This window comes from Trichomonas vaginalis, chromosome V (assembly GCF_026262505.1).
Source record: "Trichomonas vaginalis G3 chromosome V, whole genome shotgun sequence".
Classification (NCBI taxonomy): Eukaryota; Parabasalia; order Trichomonadida; family Trichomonadidae; genus Trichomonas; species Trichomonas vaginalis.
This window is the reverse complement of record NC_067207.1, coordinates 5,416,403-5,435,710: the sequence shown is the minus strand read 5'-3', so window position 1 is coordinate 5,435,710 and position 19,308 is coordinate 5,416,403. Positions and strand designations below refer to the sequence as shown.

The following is a 19,308-nucleotide window of genomic DNA, read 5'->3' as shown; positions in this document are numbered from 1 at the left end:
GGATGCTTTTGATGTAAAACGTAGAAACAAAGTGTTGACTTTGTTGTGACGGGCTATTCATATATCCAGATATCGTTAACATCGAAATATGATAATTTAATTTCATAATTTGTGAATCAACTGTTGAAATTTGATAGACATACTTTGAAAGCTTTTTGAAGAATTTATGTATTTCAAGTTTGCCTTTAATATGTTCACCATTCCAAGATAAATTTGCATCATTTGAATAAAATTGAGCAACAGCTGTTGGTGAATTTGTTAACAAGTCGAAATAAGTTTCGGTGATTGCCTTCGCTGTTTGTTAGAATTAAAACAAAACCCATTGCCAGAGAAAGTTCAGAAGCCATTATTTGAAAAATTTTAAAAAGGGTCTGACAAATTAAGGGTGCCCTATAGACGATAGACCACCCTCAGAAAAGCACTTTTAAGGCTATTATATTGAGAACTAGAATCTGGATAATCCATTCATTCGAGTTCTAATAAGGTTAATTTTGTGATGTTTACATTATCGTTATAGGGCACCCTTAAATTATAAAGGGTAACATCAAAACAAAAAAAAATTTTTTTAAATGCTTGATCAAAGTTTTTTGACGATCGAAAATGTAATTGGACCGATACTACTAACATCACCTCTACAAGAAAATATAATAGAGCGAATGGAGAAATGCACATTTGAATTTTTCATTCCAATTGAAGATATAACCAAAGCTCTTTCAAATGTCAAGGGCTATCCTTTAATAGGAAACAATGTATATCACTATACATCATCACTCATCACGATTTGTTTGCATATGGGCGCTGTTATCCCACAACATGTCACAGAAGGTTGGCTTTCTTTTACAGGCAACTCAATCTTCAATACTTTTGATCATAATTGGAATCTAACAGGTCAATCCAAAACAGATATTCTTCCTTCTCGAGATCATCCTTTTGCTGGCGTATCAATGATTGTTACAGTTACAAACGAGATTTCAAACTACATAGGAACACGTTGTAATGAAGTCAAGTCAAAATCATCAAATAAAACTCCAGCTCGCGGAATCGCGGTTGTTTTCATTTCCCCAGTATTCGAAAAGCCAAATCCGATATACAGCGATGATTGTTTGGAAGCACTATTATGTACGAAATTAGAAACAGAGTCAACAGATAACTCTGGTTGGTTAATTTTCGGATCAAAAGGAGATTTGTTGACTCCTTACAATTACCTTGATTTTGATGATGAAGATAAGCCATCAAACATGTGGATTTCTGAAAGACTCAAAACTCAAGATTTAATTATCGAAAATATCAATTCCAGATATATTCTGACACGTAATGGTAACATGTTTAGTCTTTTCAGAGAGGCTGAAGAGAAAGAACTCGTTGTCAACATAATTAGATGGTATAATCTAATTTGGGGCAAAGATTCGATTAAATATGAGGATACAACAATCGAAAAACCACTAAGATATAGTTGGATTACAAAAACCTGAACTTATATTGTAAATTTTTGTTTTGTATTTAATAAAAGTTATAGAAGATAAATTTGTAGGCATAATAATCAATCACACCAATTTTTCTTCTCAAGTATATGAGACTCCTTAGATAATTATTCGATTTGTTCGATGAAAACCAAATATATTTATTGTATTTATAAAATTATTAATTGTAAATAGAAAATTTATCAATATTTTGCATATTTAGCTCAATACATTATAGATAATTAAGAAATCAATAATAAATCTAAATTTTCAATTTCTATAAAAAAATCTATTGGGAACATATCTATAATGTGGTATTATCAATGATATGGGGTTAGGAATTATCAATATACCTAAACTATGAAAATTATTTAAAAATATTAAAAGATAATAAACAGAGCATTTAAAACTAACAAAAAAATAAATATAAAACAGATTAAACATTAAATTCGCCTACAACAACGTTTGGTTTCGAATCTTTCTTCATGAATATAAGATGTAACACGTAAAACGCATAAATAATGCATGTAGAAGCTGTTAATATAATTGACCTGTATAAACCTGGTGCTTTTTCTTTGATATCTCCATAAGTTATAACTTTCGGTAGGAAATGGTAGTTTTTAATGACACCAAGACTTCCTTTGTATTCTCTTAATGCAACAGGGTTGAAATTGACTGCTTTCAGCAAAGGTAAGTCAGAATTTGCGATTTTTGCATATTTAAGGATATTTCGATCATCTTCATCATCAACATTTGCCCATCCAATGTTGTATCCATGGCAGTAATCTTTTGATAATTCTGCTAACGCATCGCGGTTAGATTTCAATAAATCTTTTTCTACGATATATATGGCGTTCCTTCTTCGTCCTCCTAAGAGGCCTTCGAATTCATAGCGATCGTATCGATGATATATTCCGAATTTATTTTTATGGAGGAATAATGGAATTCCGAATTTTATGCCTGAATATTTTTCATAGCAGTACTTGCTTTTGTATGCGTAAATGACTGGCTTTGATATATTTGGATTAACCTTATATACGAAAGTATCATTGTAAATTTTGTATTCAAGGGAAAAATAGTTCATAATTCTAACCCATGAATGATTTTCGCTAGGTGTTTCTAAATAAAATGTTGTTCCTCCGTCTGCTGGTTCTTCAAGTGCTTGATTAAATTCGGTTTCGTTATAAATTCGACGTAAACTTGGATAAATCCAACTATTTATAAAACGAGTCCATCCATTCGGTCCTCTTTCGCCTGTACGTGGCCAGTATCTTACGTTGTATCCCATAACAAGTGAAATTGTTGGTGTTCCATGGATTCTAAAGATTCCACAATCATGGCTTTCGGCACAATCTATCATTGAAATGTATATATCATCTCTATCGCCAAGTGTTTTGTTAAAATTTGAGAAACCTTCTGGAAGTCCAACACAATGTGGACAATAATGGGAGTAACACAAATTAAATATAGGTTTATCAAAGCTTGTTGAAAGTAGTTGGTAAAATGCGGTTCGATTAAAATCAAACCATGTTTGGATGAGAAAAAGAAGAAGCATTTTTTATTTTTGAGTGGGAAATCAGAAAGTGTATATCTTTAGAGAATACTTGTAATTAACTTCTTAAATAAATCAATTTTTAAAGAGATAATATGGTTAAAAAAACTAATTTCTCAGCATGAATTTCAGAATCAACTTAGAAAACAGTATTATAAAGATTTAATGCTACAAAACTGATTTTCTGAATGTGAGATTTATAAATTGATACTTTTTGAAGTAAAATCTTATACGAATATTGATTACTAACGAAAAAAAACTTACATAAAATATATGGCGCAAATGGAGCCAACTTTTAAAGTACAAGCTCCATCCCAGCCATACCAATATTCTCGTCGAAATGCAGGTTATAAAACCGCAAGAAAACAAGTCCATCCCCCTCAAAATAGAATTTATCAAAATCCAAGATTCAAAAATCAATCAGCAAGAAACAGAGCTCCTCTAGAATTATCACCAGTTGTTAAAGGAGCACCCATTACTCCTGGCGAAGCCCTTGTCAGATATAAACACTTCTTAAATGAGTTTGAAATTCAAGAAATAACAAGCTTCCCTGAGATATACTTTGTCGGCAAACGCAACAGAAAGATCATTCCTGACTTTAATGATGAAAATAACTATGGCTACGATAACGAATCACACAATTATAACTTAATTGCAGGAGATCATTTAGCTTACAGATTCGAGATTCTTGCACTATTTGGCGCTGGTGCTTTTGGACAAGTAGCAAAATGTTATGATCATAAGACAATGCAGTGTGTTGCCATAAAAATCATCGTAAACACAGAGCAAATGCATGAGCAAGGACGTATTGAAGCACAGATTCTTGCCCGCCTAAACAAAAATGAAGTCAAAAACGTTGTTAAAGCAAACGATTTCTTCATTTTTAGATCTCATATTTGCATTACGTTTGAAATATTGTCAAAGAACCTTTACGAAGTAATCGAAGCCTCAAACTTCGAGCCAATGTCGCCAAAATTGGTTCGTCTTTATGCAGTTCAGATATTAACAGCTTTGGAACAATCTCATAAGCTTGGAATCGTACATTGTGACTTGAAACCAGAAAATGTTCTTTTAGTTAAAGAGCATTCAACATCGGTTAAGCTTATTGACTTTGGTTCCAGTTGTTTTGTTGATCATCAAATGTATGAGTATATTCAAAGTAGATACTATAGAGCCCCTGAAGTCATGCTTGGTATAAAATACGGTCCTCCAATGGATATGTGGAGTTTTGCTTTAATTATTGTTGAATTATTAACTGGAACTCCACTGTTTCCGGGTCAGAACGAAGAAGAACAGTTATGGATGATATCACAGCTCATTGGAATGCCTCCTAGAGAATTAGTTGTTATCGGTAAAAGAAGAGAAGAATTTTTTGATAAAAGTTTGAGACTTTTAAAGGAACAAACTAAAAAAGAATATATGCCTAACTCAATGGACCTTGCTCAAGTTCTCAAGACTGACGATATGAGACTTGTTGACTTTATAATGAAATTATTAACTTGGGATCAAAGAATGAGAATGACAGCTGCAGAAGCACTTCAACACCCTTGGATAAGATCATTTGAAGTTCAACCTTCTACAAAGACTTCATCATCTATACTTCCAGATTTGAAATAAAAAATTTGTTTGTATTTTTTCATGCTAAATCATATAATTATGTTTATGCAGTTCTATACTTTCATTGAAGTTTCATTAACATAAATGAAGCTATTTTGGAAACCATGATCAATAACATTATGTAATGATTTCAAACTTAAATCTCATAATTTCATTGGAAAAGAATTGCATAGTTAATATCAGTGGAAATATCAAAATAAATTAAAATATGAAAACAAATTTTAAACAATAACAAACAAAAGATACTTTAGAAGGGGCTTATCTTTGAAAACATAGTAAATAGAATTATAATGTTGCTTGAAAAACGATTACTCTGGAAATTGATTAATATTTTCAGCAACCCTTGAAGCAAACTTATCTGGATAGAATCGCGTTCCTTTCTTTTTAGTAATTTCGTATGTAAAGAATCGTGTGTCTGCTTTTCTCTTCGGATCCATCTCAAAAACTTTCTTTTCTGGTTTCTTTTCTTCTTGATTAGCTTGTGTAAGGAACTTTTCAAGTCTCGATTCTTGTCTTGAGTTTAATCTTGAGTGCATGAGTCTGTCTTCGCAACCAGTTGTATTAATTTGAAGATTACGTATTGGAGCTGAATTAAGTTGGGAAGCAGCTCGAAGTTTCGATTCTGCTCTTGATTCGTACCTTCTTCCTGTTAGCTGAGCGCGATATTTGTTATCAATAGGATTCAAAACATTTTGCTCATATTCATCATGCATAAATTTCTTTCTTCTAGATGTATTTTCATCATGAGCTCTCAATTTCATTTGAGCTCTCAAGAAAACATCATCATTTTCGTGTATTTTATTGTATTTTTCGCATGGTCTTGCTGTTGATGGTCTAGATGAACTTGTTGATGTAGCTGATCTTGGTGTTCCTCTAACATCTGATGTTGGAGGGTAGTTAAAATTGAAATCATCTTCATTATAATTTTGTTGTTTTGAAGAATATGACATTGGAAGCTCTCCAATATATGGAACTCTTCCAACAGCCAAGTCTGAAGTAGGTCTATATGAATCAATTTTACCAAAATTTTGAGTTCGAGCAGAATTCATTCTAAAAAAAATTTTATAAACGTATATTTGGAAGATTTAGAGGTTTGAACTTTCAGCAAAAAAATATATAGAGCTTTACAACACACTATACCTTTTGCTCAAGGTTGTCACTCCATTTTATGAAATTACAAACAAAACAAAAAATATATATTTTCTCATTTTCAAATATTTATTCTCCTGTATAGAATAAACTACTATCTTCATTAAGCTTTGTAAAACTTTCTATTTTGTTTTAGTCTATGTTGAATAAAACAGCGCAAAATTTGTAATAATGTCATTAAAATGTAATTAAACTCAAGTAGAGTCGAATGATATGCTTTCTCTATTAAGTGATATGTATCATGTTTATCAAATGTGTTTGGTTTGAGAATTAAATGGTAAAATTGAATTTTGATGAAGAAAATCTGAGAAATATCGAGCACTCTTGATTTTTCTTTCTGTAATTTTACGTTATAAAGTTGTTTCAACTACGTATGAAGAGAAAAATTAAGATTTATTAAACTCAATTTGGTATTTGATGGATAAAATGCTAGATGTTAGATCTCTATCTACAATGTGTGAGATGTAGAATCATTTCACGATGGAAAATTTTTCCAAAAAAATTTCGAATCATAAAATATCAGACTTGGAAGCATAGAAAATGAAATGAAAAAATGAAAAATAAATTTTTCTTGGAAAAAATTTCGATAATTCTAATCAAATCACAAATTTTTATAAAAAAAGAGAAGTTAAAAGAATTTTATATAATGCATTTTCATAAATATTAGAAGAAGAGCTTATATTTATTAAAAAATTGGGTTGTTGGCTTGCGGTTAAAGAAAATTTGATCGTAAAATCAAAATATATATATTTATCATAAAATAGATTCTGCACAATAATTTCATGTCCTTGTTATTCAATTCTCAAAAAATTGAAACCTGAAATTGAATAAATTGAATTTTTAAATACATCAATTTCGATTAATTTCATGCTATTACATTTGAAATTAATTTTTTAGCTTAAAATTATATTTGGCACTGTTTATCAGTCAATTTTCATGTCTTCATATTACTTTTAATAATGTTAAATATCCAAAAAATAGACAAATAAACATTTGAATTACCTTTCAAATATCAACAATTTGAAAAGATATCCTATTTTTGATTATATAATATAATCTATATGTTTATGATTAATTCTATCCGAAAATTTTCATATCGTTTTAATTGAGACAAAATTTTATTGTTTGGTTTCTCCAATAAAAATAGTAATCTCACAATATCTAAATGATATTCTTCATCATGAGGAAAAACATATTGAAAAAATTCAATGAATTTCTCAAAAATGTTAATTCAATGAGCCTACCGCGTTTTAAAATATAAAATGAGTGAAGTCCATCGGAAGAAAAGATCATCATGCAGTGATGAAGATGAATCTTCTCGATCTTCATCATCCGATTCAAAGCATACAGCAACTAAAAGGAAGTCATCATTAAACAAAACAAAATCACACTCCAAGAAAAGAACGAGTTCTGATCTTAAATCCACCGAAAAATCAATGATCAGATCATCATCACATAACAATCTTGATAAAGCCCTTTTATCTGACAAGAAATTGATGTCGAAACATTCTCGAAGAACTGTTTCTGATATTAGTCTTTCAAATTCGACAGATGAAATAACAAACGATTTAAATGTTCCTAATTCTTTGATTAAAAACGCAGTATCAGATTCTGTAAAAAGTACATCCCATAAATCCAGTCGCCAAACATCAGTAAATGAAGGAAAAAGCAAAACAGAATCATCTTCAGTTCGTAAAAACGTAACACAAAAGACCAAATCTAAGAGGTTAATTAGCAAATCGAAAAAACGAAAAGCTTCATCATTACATGATTTCCTTAATGGTGTAGAGAAAGAAAACGACCAACAAAATCCGGTTAAACAATCCATATTTAACCAATCAATGTTTAGAAGGAAATCAGAAGACGACATTGAATCTCTTAGAACACCAGTTGCAGGTTTCTTGGATTTCCAATTACCTATTATTGACATTCATAAAGATCTCGAGATGGAAAGTGAAATTTCAGAAAAATTCTCTTTCCCATGTATTCTCGAGAAGTTACACAGAACTTTAGCTCTCTAATTTGTTTGTATTTGTAATTTATTGTAAAATATATGTTAGTATCTATTTAAATTCAATAATATTTCATTTTTTCCCCTTTATTTATACTGGTTATAAGCAGGTTTTCAATTTGAAATAGTAAATTGATTTATGATTCTTTTTCATATGGATTTGGGCTCTTTCAAAAACTAAAGTTAGAAGCGCACCATATCCATTACAAAGAACACATGCTTTTCACATTAATAATGGCCCATTGGGAAACTAGTCATTGAATGTATTTGAGGATTCTCTCACAAAGAGAAAAACAAAACATGTTATTTATGGAAATATCTTTGTTACCAACTATACTATTAGTAATGAATAGCGAATTTTGAAAATTTATAGGGAGGCAATATTCAAAAGAATATTGAGGCTTTTGGAGTAAAAATATTCAGTGGAAATTAATATGAAGCAAACATCATTTGTGAATTTATATAGAGAATTTGGATATGAACGAATATTTTAAAAGACAATTTAAAATCAAAATGGGCCATTGAAATAATATAAAAAAGAACTATGATATGTATTAAGCAATTGCACCAAATTTGTGTTCAACTAATTTTGTCCTATAAATCCTAAATTTCAAGTAATAATAAAAATATATCATTATAAATCAGTGTGAAGACCGATAATATAGTAGTTCTCGAAATGTATGCTCATGTACCAAAGATATTTTCAGTTTTTATAGGTCCAATATCAACCTGTAGTGGTGAAAGGCTATGATGGAGTGCAGCTCAGAAAAAAAACGACGGAACCGAAGAGAAAAAAATGCAAAACAATCCATTCAGTAGTTTGATAGCAATGTAAATAGAATGTTAAAAGGTCATCCATGGCCAATTTGCTTTCAATCTAATCAATTCTTCACAAATCGCTATCTACCTTTCAATTTTTCAATGAACTTTCGTCTTTATTTGATAGCACTTTTCATGAATTAATTGTATATCGTTTTTATTGAATTTGTATCAGTTTCGATCGACCTTTGTCACTTCATTTTTTATCTCGAATGCTTCGCAATTTCGGCAAGAGAGTTCCAGGAGATGGCAATACAGCCGCTACTTCTGTCGCATACCAGCTTACAGAAACATCCTTCATCTACCCAATCACACCAGCTACAACAATGGGTGAATTAGTTGATGCTTGGATCGCCCAGGGTCGTAAGAACATCTGGGGCAACAAAGTCAACATGGCTATGATGCAATCTGAAGGTGGTGCTGCTGCCGCTGTTCACGGTGCTACAGCAGTTGGTGCCCTTTGCGCTACATTCACAGCTTCACAAGGTGCTCTCCTTATGATCCCAGATATGTACAAGATTGTTGGTGAAATGTGCCCAGCTGTCTTCCACATCTCTGCTCGTTGCATTGCTACATCTGCTCTTTCCATCTACAACGATCACGGTGATATCTACGCTTGTCGTGCCACAGGCATCCCAATTCTTTTCTCAAATGGTGTCCAGGAAGCTCACGATCTCGCTGCTGTCGCTCACTTAACATCCATCCACACAGGTCTTCCATTCATCCACACATTCGATGGCTTCCGTACATCCCACGAAATCAACACATACGAAGAACTCGATAACGAAACACTTTGGCCACTTATCGATCAACAGGCTCTCGCTGCCTTCCGTGCTCGTTCTCTTAACCCAGAACACCCATCTGAGCGCGGCACAATCTGCGGCCCAGAATATGTCTGGCAGATGCACGAAAAGCTTCGCAAGCCATACCAGGCTCTCCCAGCTGAGGTCGAGAAGATGATGAAGGCTCTCGGCGACAAGACAGGCCGTTACTACAAGCCATACCAGTACGCTGGCCCACGTGACCCAGAAAACGTCATCATCATGATGGGTTCTGGCTGCGATCCAGTCGAAGAATACATCACAGAGCACCCAGAGTACAAGACAGGTCTCATCAAGATACATCTTTACCGCCCATTCTCTGTTGAGATGTTCAACGCTGCCATCCCAGCCTCCGTCAAGCGTATCTGCGTTCTCGACAAGGTTGTCGATCCAACAGGCCCACGTGAACCACTCTTCGAAGATGTTGCTGCTTCCATCATTGGCCAGCGCAACGTCAAGATCATCGGTGGCCGCTACGGTATCTCATCCCGCGACTTCGCTCCAGTCCATGTCGAAGCCATCGTCAAGAACCTTGTTTCTCAGATTCCAAAGGACCACTTCACAGTTGGTGTTGTCAACCCAGAAACAGCTCTTCCACTCGGCAAGCCATTCGACCACCTTCCAGAAGGCACAAAGCAGTGCATGTTCTGGGGTCTCGGCTCTGATGGTACAGTCGGTGCTAACAAGCAGGCTATCAAGCTTATCGTTTCCAACACAAAGCTTTACGGCCAGGCTTACTTCGCTTACGATGCCCACAAGTCCGGAGGTGTCACAACATCCCACCTTCGTTTCGGTGCCAAGCCAATCAACGCTCCATACTACGTCCAGAACGCCGATTATATCGCTTGCCACAACCCATCATATCTCCACAAGTTCGACATGACAAAGCAACTCAAGCAGGGTGGTGTCTTCGTCATCAACTTCCCAGGCAACCTTGATCTCAACAAGGACCTTCCAGGATCATTCCGCCGCTCAATCGCTGAGAAGGATGCTAAGCTTTACACAATCGATGCTACACAGATCGCTATCGACCTCAAGCTCCCAGGCCGTATCAACATGCTTATGCAGACAGTCTTCTTCGGCCTCGCCAACATCATCCCGGCCGAAGAGTGCATCGCTCTCCTTAAGAAGTCCATTGCTAAGCAGTACGCTCGCAAGGGTAAGGAAGTCATCCAGAAGAACTGGGACATGGTTGACCATGCTCTCCAGGGCCTCAAGGAGTTCAAGTACAACAAGGCTGAATGGCTCAACGCTCCAGTCGAACCAAGACCAAAGCACGAGGGTATCCGCCACATCATCGATATGTCCATCCTTCAGGAGGGTGAGTCCGTCTCTGTCGATGAGATGGTCGAAATCGGCCTCGTTCCAAACGACACAGCCAAGTTCGAGAAGCGTGGTATCGCCGTCACAGTTCCAAAGTGGGACGAAAAGAAGTGCATTCAGTGCAACACCTGCGCCATCGTCTGCCCACACGCTGTCATCCGCCCATTCCTTCTCAAGCCAGAAGAAGTCCAGGGCCTTACAACACTCAAGGCTAAGGGCAAGGAGATCAAGGACTACCAGTTCAGAATCCAGATCACACCACTCGACTGCACAGGCTGCGGCACATGCGTCACATCCTGCCCAACAAAGGCTCTCTCTATGACATACCGTAACGCTAAGATCGACGAGGAAGAGGGCAAGAACTGGGAACGCCTTACAGCTATTCCAAACCGTGGACACCTTGTTCCAGCTACAAACGTTCGCAACGTTCAGTTCCGCCAGCCACTCATCGAATTCAACGGTGCTTGCCAGGGATGAAACAGCTATCTGCAAGCTCCTTACACAGCTCTATGGTGACCAGCTCTACCTCGCTAACGCTACAGGCTGCTCTCTCGTTTGGGGTGCTACATTCCCATTCAATCCATACACAACAAACGAGCGCGGACACGGTCCAGCTTGGGCTAACTCCCTCTTCGAAGATAACGCTGAATTCGGCTACGGTATGTTCAAGGCTGTCGAAGCCCGCCGTAACATCACAAAGCGCCTCATCGTCGATGTCATCGAATCCGGTGAAGTCAAGGGCGAGCTCAAGGATCTCTTCGAGCAACTCCTCAAGGTTTGGGATCAGGATAAGGAATCCGGCGATCTCGCTGAGAAGATCAAGCCACTCCTCGCTAAGGTTCAGAACCCATCCGAGAAGCTCTTCGACCTCAAGTCACAGGCTGACATCCTTGCCAAGAAGCAAGTCTGGATCGTCGGTGGTGATGGTTGGGCTTACGATATCGGCTATGGTGGCCTTGATCACGTTCTTGCTTCTGGCGAAAACGTCAAGATCATCATCTACGATACAGAAGTTTACTCCAACACTGGTGGCCAATGCTCTAAGGCTACATCTCGTGGTGCTGTCGCTAACTTCTCTGCTGCTGGTTACACAAATGCTAAGAAGGATCTCGGCGCCATCGCTATGACATACAAGAACATCTATGTCGCCTCAACATGCTTACTTGCTGATCCAAACCAGGCTCTCAAGGCTCTCCAGGAGGCTAAGGAGTACAACGGCCCAGCTATCATCATCAACTACTCTCCTTGCATCAACCACGGTATCAAGAAGGGACTTGGCTCAACACCAAAGCACTGCAAGGATCTCCTCAAGACAGGTTACCTCAACCTCTTCCGTTACAACCCATCCAAGGACAAACCACTCACAGTCGATACAAAGCAGCCAAACTACAACCTCGACCCACTTGTCAAGGGCGAAAACAGATTCGCTGCTCTTAAGGATATCTATCCAAAGGAGGCTGAGACTAAGTTCCCACTTCTTATCAACGATATGAAGACACGTTACGAGGGCTACAAGAAGATCCAGCAAACCCAGTAAGTTTTCTGTATCTCGCACTAGTAAATAAAGATTAATCTATTTTATTAAATTTCATTTATTTTTTTTTTTAGAATTCTCACCAAAAAATTTATAAAAAGAAAGTATTTTATCATTAAATACAAACAGTTTTATTCAAATATCATCGAGATTACCATCCAAAGGATATAAAATATTCACAGCTGCAATGAAATTATCAATATATGGCTGTGTTTCTGGTTTCAAAGCGAAATCTCTCCAATGGGAAACAAATTTTGCAATTGCAATAGCGTTTGATGGCGGAGATGATGCTAAAAGACCTAAAAGTAACACATTTAATTCTTTATCTGCGATTATTGGTGAATTTGAAGAGAAAAACACCTTTAACTCATTGCAGGCTTGGTATATATGAACTATGAGATCAATCGGACTGAACATATACTCAAATTCAGTTAATAATTTGATATTATTTTTAACAAATATTGATTTAAGGGACATTTCAGATGGATAGTAATCAGTTACTGATCTGGGAAGAATGTTAGATAGTTCTCCAATAGATTTGCTTGACATCTCTTGACATTTTTCCATAAATTCACCATTTGCCTTTTTATATTTGTTCAACTCAGAAAATTTAATGTAACTCTCCTCAAATACAATGCGAACAATTGAAATATATAAAATAATTTTGCCAATGAGTTGATGATTACTCATCTCGTTGAATATTGCTTCTGTAAGTTCTGAAAGAGATATAAGTGCTGATTTGACATTTCCCTCTGCAACAACTGTGCAAATTGGTCCTAACATATTTTTAAAAGCCGAATGATGAAGATAAAACGACAACGCTTTATCAAGAGGATAATGCTCAATGTACTTTAGATTATTGTCGAATTTGTAAAATGCTGATGCGAGTGAATTTTCAAGTCCATCGTTTAAAAATGAAATTTGATTTAAAGAAATCATGTACTCTATCTTAGCAATGATTGATTTAAGATAAAATTTAAGTTCATTAAGTTCTTTGTTTGCTGAAACAATATTATTGTTGTCAGATATAAATTGTTCGTAATCAACAAGGAGAGTAGCGTCTTTCTTCAGTTTGTTTATAAGGATTTTAGCTGAATTGATGATTGGTTCAGTGAAATGTTCATATTTTTCGACAAATTCTTTTTCATATACTTTGCCAAAGTAAGTTAATATAATTAGACTCATAAAAGCTCTGTCATCATATATAGAAGGATCAACTGTTTTGTAATTTACTGTTTTTTGTTTCTCTTGAAGGATGTTTGCCTTGATATTTTCAAGATATTCTGTAAGTGACACAATTGACTCTGCTCTTCTCTCCTTTGAAGGATGACCTACTATTTCGCTAATATATTTTAATACCGTTGATTCATCTTTATCATCCATTCGTTTTATTTTTAAAACCTTTACTTTTGAATTGCTGCTGTCAAAACTCCTTTCAATTTTCATTGAATTTGGGTTGGTGGAAGATGCACTCAACCTTACAATAAAATATTATCTGAAATTAAATAATCTTTTTAATTATGATTATTTGATAATTTTATACAACAAAATCCAGCCAATGTGCACGAAGATCCAATCTGTCGATCTTACTCAACTTGCTGAAAATAAGCAGAATAAAGGCGGATGCTGCGACTAACTTTTTAAATATTCTTTCCTCGCCAGTAAAATTAATCACTAAGTTTTGACATTTTACTCATATAAAAAAATTTGTTTAGGGTCCACTGTCCGGCCAAGCGAAGGCTATCGTTAATGTTCAAAATTTAGATGGCAAGATAAACATTTGATTTTCGTATTTATGTAGTGTTTTTTTAAATAATTTTTGGCTTTCGTTAACCAAGAATTTCCAAACAAGCAGAAAAGCTATCATTGATAATGTTATCATTGATAATGTTATCATTGATATATAATAGTTTAAAATGCATATAGAAAGATTAATATATTATGTCCTGTTGATATTATTTTAATACAATGATAATATACATATAAACGCACCTAAATCATTTCCAAGGGGATAAATGTGTTCGAGGAATTTGCAAAAGTGTTCAACAATTCATTCGTTATAGCAGATAAGAGATTTATTATTCTGGATAATATTAATAATAAATCGTGAAATCAAATGAAGAAGAAAACAACAATTAATGCATAAACGAATGCAGTTGGAATCAAAACTTATAAAGAAAATTTTTACTCTACATATGTTATTACTTATTAGAGTTAGTCTTTTAACTATTATGCTATGTTAATTCGATTTAGCTCAAGATATTTTTTAAATCTCTATGTATTTGAAAAATCTCATATTGAATCTCGATGTTTATTACCATTTATTATATTGTCATCGCTTTTAATACTATATCATAGTTATTTGAATCGGCTACGTTATTAAGATATTATTCGGCTGCAATATTATGGTGATATCAATAAACCATTTTTCTATATGGTATGATTTGATTTGCGTGGCAAAGTCAATTATACTCTTCAACACTTTATTGAGAACCCATAATAAGTTTAGCTGTTTCGTCTTTCCTTTTTTTTTGTAGCAATTTGAAGAGCGGTTAATCCAAATATATCTTTTTCATTGATATTTATACCATGTGAAATAAGAAGTTCGGCTATTTCTTTATTGTTATGACGCGCTGCAATATGAAGAGCGGTTTTTTATCATCATTTTTTTCATTGATATTTATACCATGTGAAATAAGAAGTTCGGCTATTTCTTTATTGTTATGACGCGCTGCAATATGAAGAGCGGTTTTTCCATCATTATCTTTTTCATTGATGTTTGCACCATGTGAAATAAGAAGTTTGGCTATTTCTTTGCAATTATTTAATGCTGCAATATGAAGAGCTATTTTCCCATATTCATCTTTTTCATTAATATTTGCACCATGTGAAATAAGAACTTCTGCAGTTTCTTTACTATTATGACGCACTGCAATATGAAGAGCGGTTTCTCCATCATTATTTTTTCATTGATATTTGCACCATGTGAAATAAGAAGTTCAGTTGTTTCTTTGCTATTACCAATTGCTGCAATACGAAGAGCAGTTTCTCCATATTTATCTTTTTCATTAATATTTGCACCATGTGAAATAAGAAGTTCGGCTGCTTCTTTACTATTGAACATTGCTGCAATATGAAGAGCTATTTTTCCATATTTATCTTTTTCATTAATATTTGCACCATGTGAAATAAGAAGTTTGGCTATTTCTTTACTATTATGACGCGCTGCAATATGAAGAGCGGTTTCTCCATATTCATCTTTTTCATTAATGTTTGCACCATGTGAAATAAGAAGTTCGGCTGCTTCTTTACTATTATGACGCACTGCAATATGAAGAGCGGTTTCTCCATTTTTATCTTTTTCATTGATATTTGCACCCTTTGATAGGAAATATTCATAAAGAGATGGAATTATAAACATTGCTGAATAAAATAAGCATCTATCAACATCATTAGTTTGATCGAAATAAACTAAAAATGATTCAAGATTATTATACTGTGCACAATAAAATAAACCGATCTCTAAATTGTACTCATACATCAAGAATGTAACAAAATCAATGTTGTGAGAAATAATTGCATATTCCATGCATTCTTTATTTGGTTTTTGATATTTCAAACATTCGCTCATGATCTCTGGATTTCCTCCGAAAAATGAAAATTCTAGACAAGTTTGAGTAATTTTTGATTCAAATTTCGTTCTTAAGAACTTGAAACAATCAACTGCTCCATGGTAACAACATAATTCAAGTAATGAATATCCTTCGTAATAATATGGATATAATTTGCTTTTTAGTGTTTGATCTTTATCAAATCCATCTCTTTCAGTGAATGCAATGAATCTTTCTAAGTCATTATACATAATTGCTCTGTAAATTGTATCTTCTGTATGAATATCAAGATTTTCTGAGTTAATTGTTTCGAAATCATCAGATTTGTCTAATTTAATTCCATATTCTTTATAAAATAGAAATCTTGAAATATATGGAGCACTCCTGACCTCAGTGACATGGTAATCATCAGATATGAGTTTGGCAAGATATAAATATGACTTTGTATAGCGATTATTATACAGAATGATACGTAAAATGTCTTGCATAATTATTTGGGGAGGATATTTATTTGAATCAATCAATTCTGTTTTGACCAGTCTGTAAATTGAATTTAAATCTTCTTCTTTGTCCGTTTTCAGCTGATACAACGCAATATATGAATCAATGTAGTGTTTGCAAATATTTCGCAGCTCGCTGTATTTATTTGGGTGAATGTCTGGGTCGGACATTAAAAGGTAGACCAGCAAAAAATACGTTATTTCGCAATTTTTTGAAAAGATCTTGTGGTACTTGTTTTCATTTGAATAGCCTCTCAGATGAATATAATGCTAAAGATTTAAGGGGGAATATTGAACGAGTCCTAGAATAATGATGTTATTTGTTTTATTTGACAATTAGCTATGATTTAGTTCCTCATATCTTCAATTAAAAATTACTATCGTTGTTTTCAAGGAATTTTGATTCCATTCATCATTTGACTCGCTTTTGTCATTATCTAACCTTCGAAAGTAGTATGTTAAAATTTAATATTTCACATCTAATACTTTTCACATAAAAAATTGCCCACAGATATAACAGGATTCTTTGCTTACCAATATACTTTAACATATTTTGAAATGGAGCCCAATTTATCGGGCCATTTTCGAGAAAAAGTCATTTTTGTAATCAGAAATGACAGGTTTCCTACTTGTGCATTCATAAATTGCAAAATGATAGAGAACACATAGGTATTTTACTATTTTAAGCTTATTCACGATATTTACATAGCTTGTTGACAAGATATTGACAAATTTTCTATGATCTACACTCCTGAACAGCAAACAAACAAAACTTCCCAGTAGATTTGATAAATCTACTATTTTTAAATGTCAACACACAAATACATGATAAGCTCTCGGTTATTTAACAATTTTTTTCTATTTATCTATCATCTGGTACTAATATGTTACATTTTTTGTTTTCTCATGAATAAAAATGCCCTTGGCTTAACTTCTTTTAAAGGAATATCATTTCGATACCTCAATATTTTACATTAACCATTATTCATTAAAATAATTCAATAATTTTAATATATGTTATAATTTGATGGTTTGGTGATCATTAGTATACTCTATATTTCCTTTTAAATTTTTGAAACAAATATATTTGAGAAAGGGACAGACTAGCCCATTGTCACTTTTTAATTTAGCAAATGAACGCTTATGGAGTGGAGTTTTTGGGTAAATCTGATTTGCTTATAAATGAAATAAAATCAAAAGAAACCATATTGGCATTATATTATGCAAAAATAAATGATCTTACTTAGTACTTTTAAAGTTAATTTCAGAAAAAATTTGACACAATGGTATCCGGCACATACAAGTGGTGTACAACCAAAATATAAGTTGGTTTAAACATATATTGCTATATCTCATGATCTTACTTAGTACTTTTAAAGTTAATTTCAGAAAAAATTTGACACAATGGTATCCGGCACATACAAGTGGTGTACAACCAAAATATAAGTTGGTTTAAACATATATTGTGCTATATCTCATGATCTTACTTAGTACTTTTAAAGTTAATTTCAGAAAAAATTTGACACAATGGTATCCGGCACATACAAGTGGTGTACACAACAACATAAAGTTGGTTTAAACATATATTGCTATATCTCATGATCTTACTTAGTACTTTTAAAGTTAATTTCAGAAAAAATTTGACACAATGGTATCCGGCACATACAAGTGGTGTACAACCAAATCTTCGACTCGATGAACTTGTCATCGAGTTATATTCCAGTGTTGTTCCTTCATTCCTGATTAAGTTTGCAAATTAAAGGTCTGGAATCAGAGAGAAGTGTTAAAGTTATCAAAAAAAGTCACAAGAGATTTCGAAGAAATGATACAATTTAAAAAAGTCGAATGCATCAGTATGCTTGAAGCTGTTCAGAAAGGTCTGAAAAATGATACACTTGATCCCAACATTGTTTACTCAACATTAAAAATATTATTGCAAAGAAAACATTTGATTTAATAAACATTTAATTTATTATAATTAATTTTTTATTACAGTATAGTAAAAAATGCTATAAATAAATTATTATATTTTATTAAAATGTGACTTTTAATAGTAAGTGAATAAAATAAATCAGGAATTGGGAAAGAAATAAGGTTAATTAAAAATAATGAAAATTACAAGTTTAAGGTTAATGAAAAAGTGACAATGGGCGAGTTTGTCCCCCACTCAATATATTTGCAAAATGTTAATCAATTTTGCGGTTTGAAATTTTGGGGAGGCTCATACATTCAAAAATATATGAAAATCCATCTTGGAGGATAGTGTGCCACTAATAAAAGGAAATTAAAAAGAAGTAAAAAAATTAAAATTTAGGAAAAATATAAATATGTAGCATTCTACGGAGAAAATATGATTTCATATATACATAGAGGTATGAGACTTGATTGCTGGACGAAAATCATGATGGTTGCATAAATTTGTTCAAAATATAGAAAAAGAATGATATTTTTTGTTAAGATAAGTAATCATATCTTGGAAGATTTTATATGCATGTATCATGAATGAAAGTTTTCGTTGAATCTGAATAATATTTTCAAAAAAATGTCAACTTTTGGGTTTCAAATGTAATTATGAGTAAATTATCTATTGGATGGAGGTATGAGATACGCGTAGTGTACTGTGATATAAAAAGATTCGTTGAACAACCAAACAAGTAGTGATGAGCTTGCGTCTATCAGTTATTGCTTTAAGATTACGGTAGTTCAGTATTGCATATTCCTTTATCCTATTCCTGTTGGTCAAGGCTTATTGAGATAGCTTATTGATTAAGTTTCTTAGGAAACGAGGCCAGTATGCAACTAAACTTTTAGTAGAACAATACACCCTATTTACCTGGAAATTAGGTTATATGAGCATAAACTCTTTCGGAAACTTCTTAAAGGTCACCTGAAAAAAGGTCTCTGTGACTAT

At 33.5% G+C, this 19,308-nt stretch overlaps 7 protein-coding genes and 1 pseudogene across 8 annotated transcripts, besides 5 other annotated features; 4 read left to right on the top strand and 4 right to left on the bottom strand.

The window, feature by feature from the left end:
• Positions 1-383: 383 nt before the first annotated feature.
• Positions 384-418: a terminal%2Cinverted (terminal inverted repeat of Kolobok-5_TV transposon ID:TVAGG3_0283040).
• Positions 384-523: a mobile genetic element.
• Positions 524-553: 30 nt separating this feature from the next.
• On the top strand, positions 554-1,536 carry TVAGG3_0283020 (uncharacterized protein; the record flags this gene model as incomplete). Its single annotated transcript, XM_001311855.1, has 1 exon — positions 570-1,472. The coding sequence occupies one exon, from the start codon at positions 570-572 to the stop codon at positions 1,470-1,472; it is 903 nt and encodes a 300-aa protein (XP_001311856.1).
• A 320-nt stretch (positions 1,537-1,856) lies between these two features.
• Positions 1,857-3,027, bottom strand: TVAGG3_0283010 (thioredoxin-like family; the record flags this gene model as incomplete). The annotated part of the gene is made up of 1 exon (XM_001311856.1): positions 1,897-3,015. One exon carries the CDS (start codon positions 3,013-3,015, stop codon positions 1,897-1,899), a length of 1,119 nt encoding a protein of 372 aa, XP_001311857.1.
• A 262-nt stretch (positions 3,028-3,289) lies between these two features.
• Positions 3,290-4,658, top strand: TVAGG3_0283000 (dual specificity protein kinase family; the record flags this gene model as incomplete). Its single annotated transcript, XM_001311857.1, has 1 exon — positions 3,295-4,629. One exon carries the CDS (start codon positions 3,295-3,297, stop codon positions 4,627-4,629), a length of 1,335 nt encoding a protein of 444 aa, XP_001311858.1.
• A 224-nt stretch (positions 4,659-4,882) lies between these two features.
• TVAGG3_0282990 (uncharacterized protein) lies at positions 4,883-6,421 on the bottom strand (the record flags this gene model as incomplete). Its single annotated transcript, XM_001311858.2, has 1 exon — positions 4,938-5,678. The coding sequence occupies one exon, from the start codon at positions 5,676-5,678 to the stop codon at positions 4,938-4,940; it is 741 nt and encodes a 246-aa protein (XP_001311859.1).
• Positions 6,422-7,021: 600 nt separating this feature from the next.
• On the top strand, positions 7,022-8,267 carry TVAGG3_0282980 (uncharacterized protein; the record flags this gene model as incomplete). The annotated part of the gene is made up of 1 exon (XM_001311859.1): positions 7,041-7,799. The coding sequence occupies one exon, from the start codon at positions 7,041-7,043 to the stop codon at positions 7,797-7,799; it is 759 nt and encodes a 252-aa protein (XP_001311860.1).
• Positions 8,268-8,797: 530 nt separating this feature from the next.
• On the top strand, positions 8,798-12,334 carry TVAGG3_0282970 (annotated as a pseudogene). Its single transcript has one exon — positions 8,821-12,289. A coding segment is annotated over exon 1 (3,469 nt).
• Positions 12,335-12,400: 66 nt separating this feature from the next.
• TVAGG3_0282960 (uncharacterized protein) lies at positions 12,401-13,705 on the bottom strand (the record flags this gene model as incomplete). The annotated part of the gene is made up of 1 exon (XM_001311861.1): positions 12,422-13,669. One exon carries the CDS (start codon positions 13,667-13,669, stop codon positions 12,422-12,424), a length of 1,248 nt encoding a protein of 415 aa, XP_001311862.1.
• Positions 13,706-14,545: 840 nt separating this feature from the next.
• On the bottom strand, positions 14,546-16,568 carry TVAGG3_0282950 (ankyrin repeat and SOCS box-containing protein 4 family; the record flags this gene model as incomplete). The annotated part of the gene is made up of 1 exon (XM_001311862.1): positions 15,132-16,568. One exon carries the CDS (start codon positions 16,566-16,568, stop codon positions 15,132-15,134), a length of 1,437 nt encoding a protein of 478 aa, XP_001311863.1.
• Positions 16,569-17,486: 918 nt separating this feature from the next.
• Positions 17,487-17,524: a terminal%2Cinverted (terminal inverted repeat of MuDR-5_TvMULE4 transposon ID:TVAGG3_0282940).
• Positions 17,487-18,566: a mobile genetic element.
• Positions 18,529-18,566: a terminal%2Cinverted (terminal inverted repeat of MuDR-5_TvMULE4 transposon ID:TVAGG3_0282940).
• Positions 18,567-19,308: the final 742 nt, after the last annotated feature.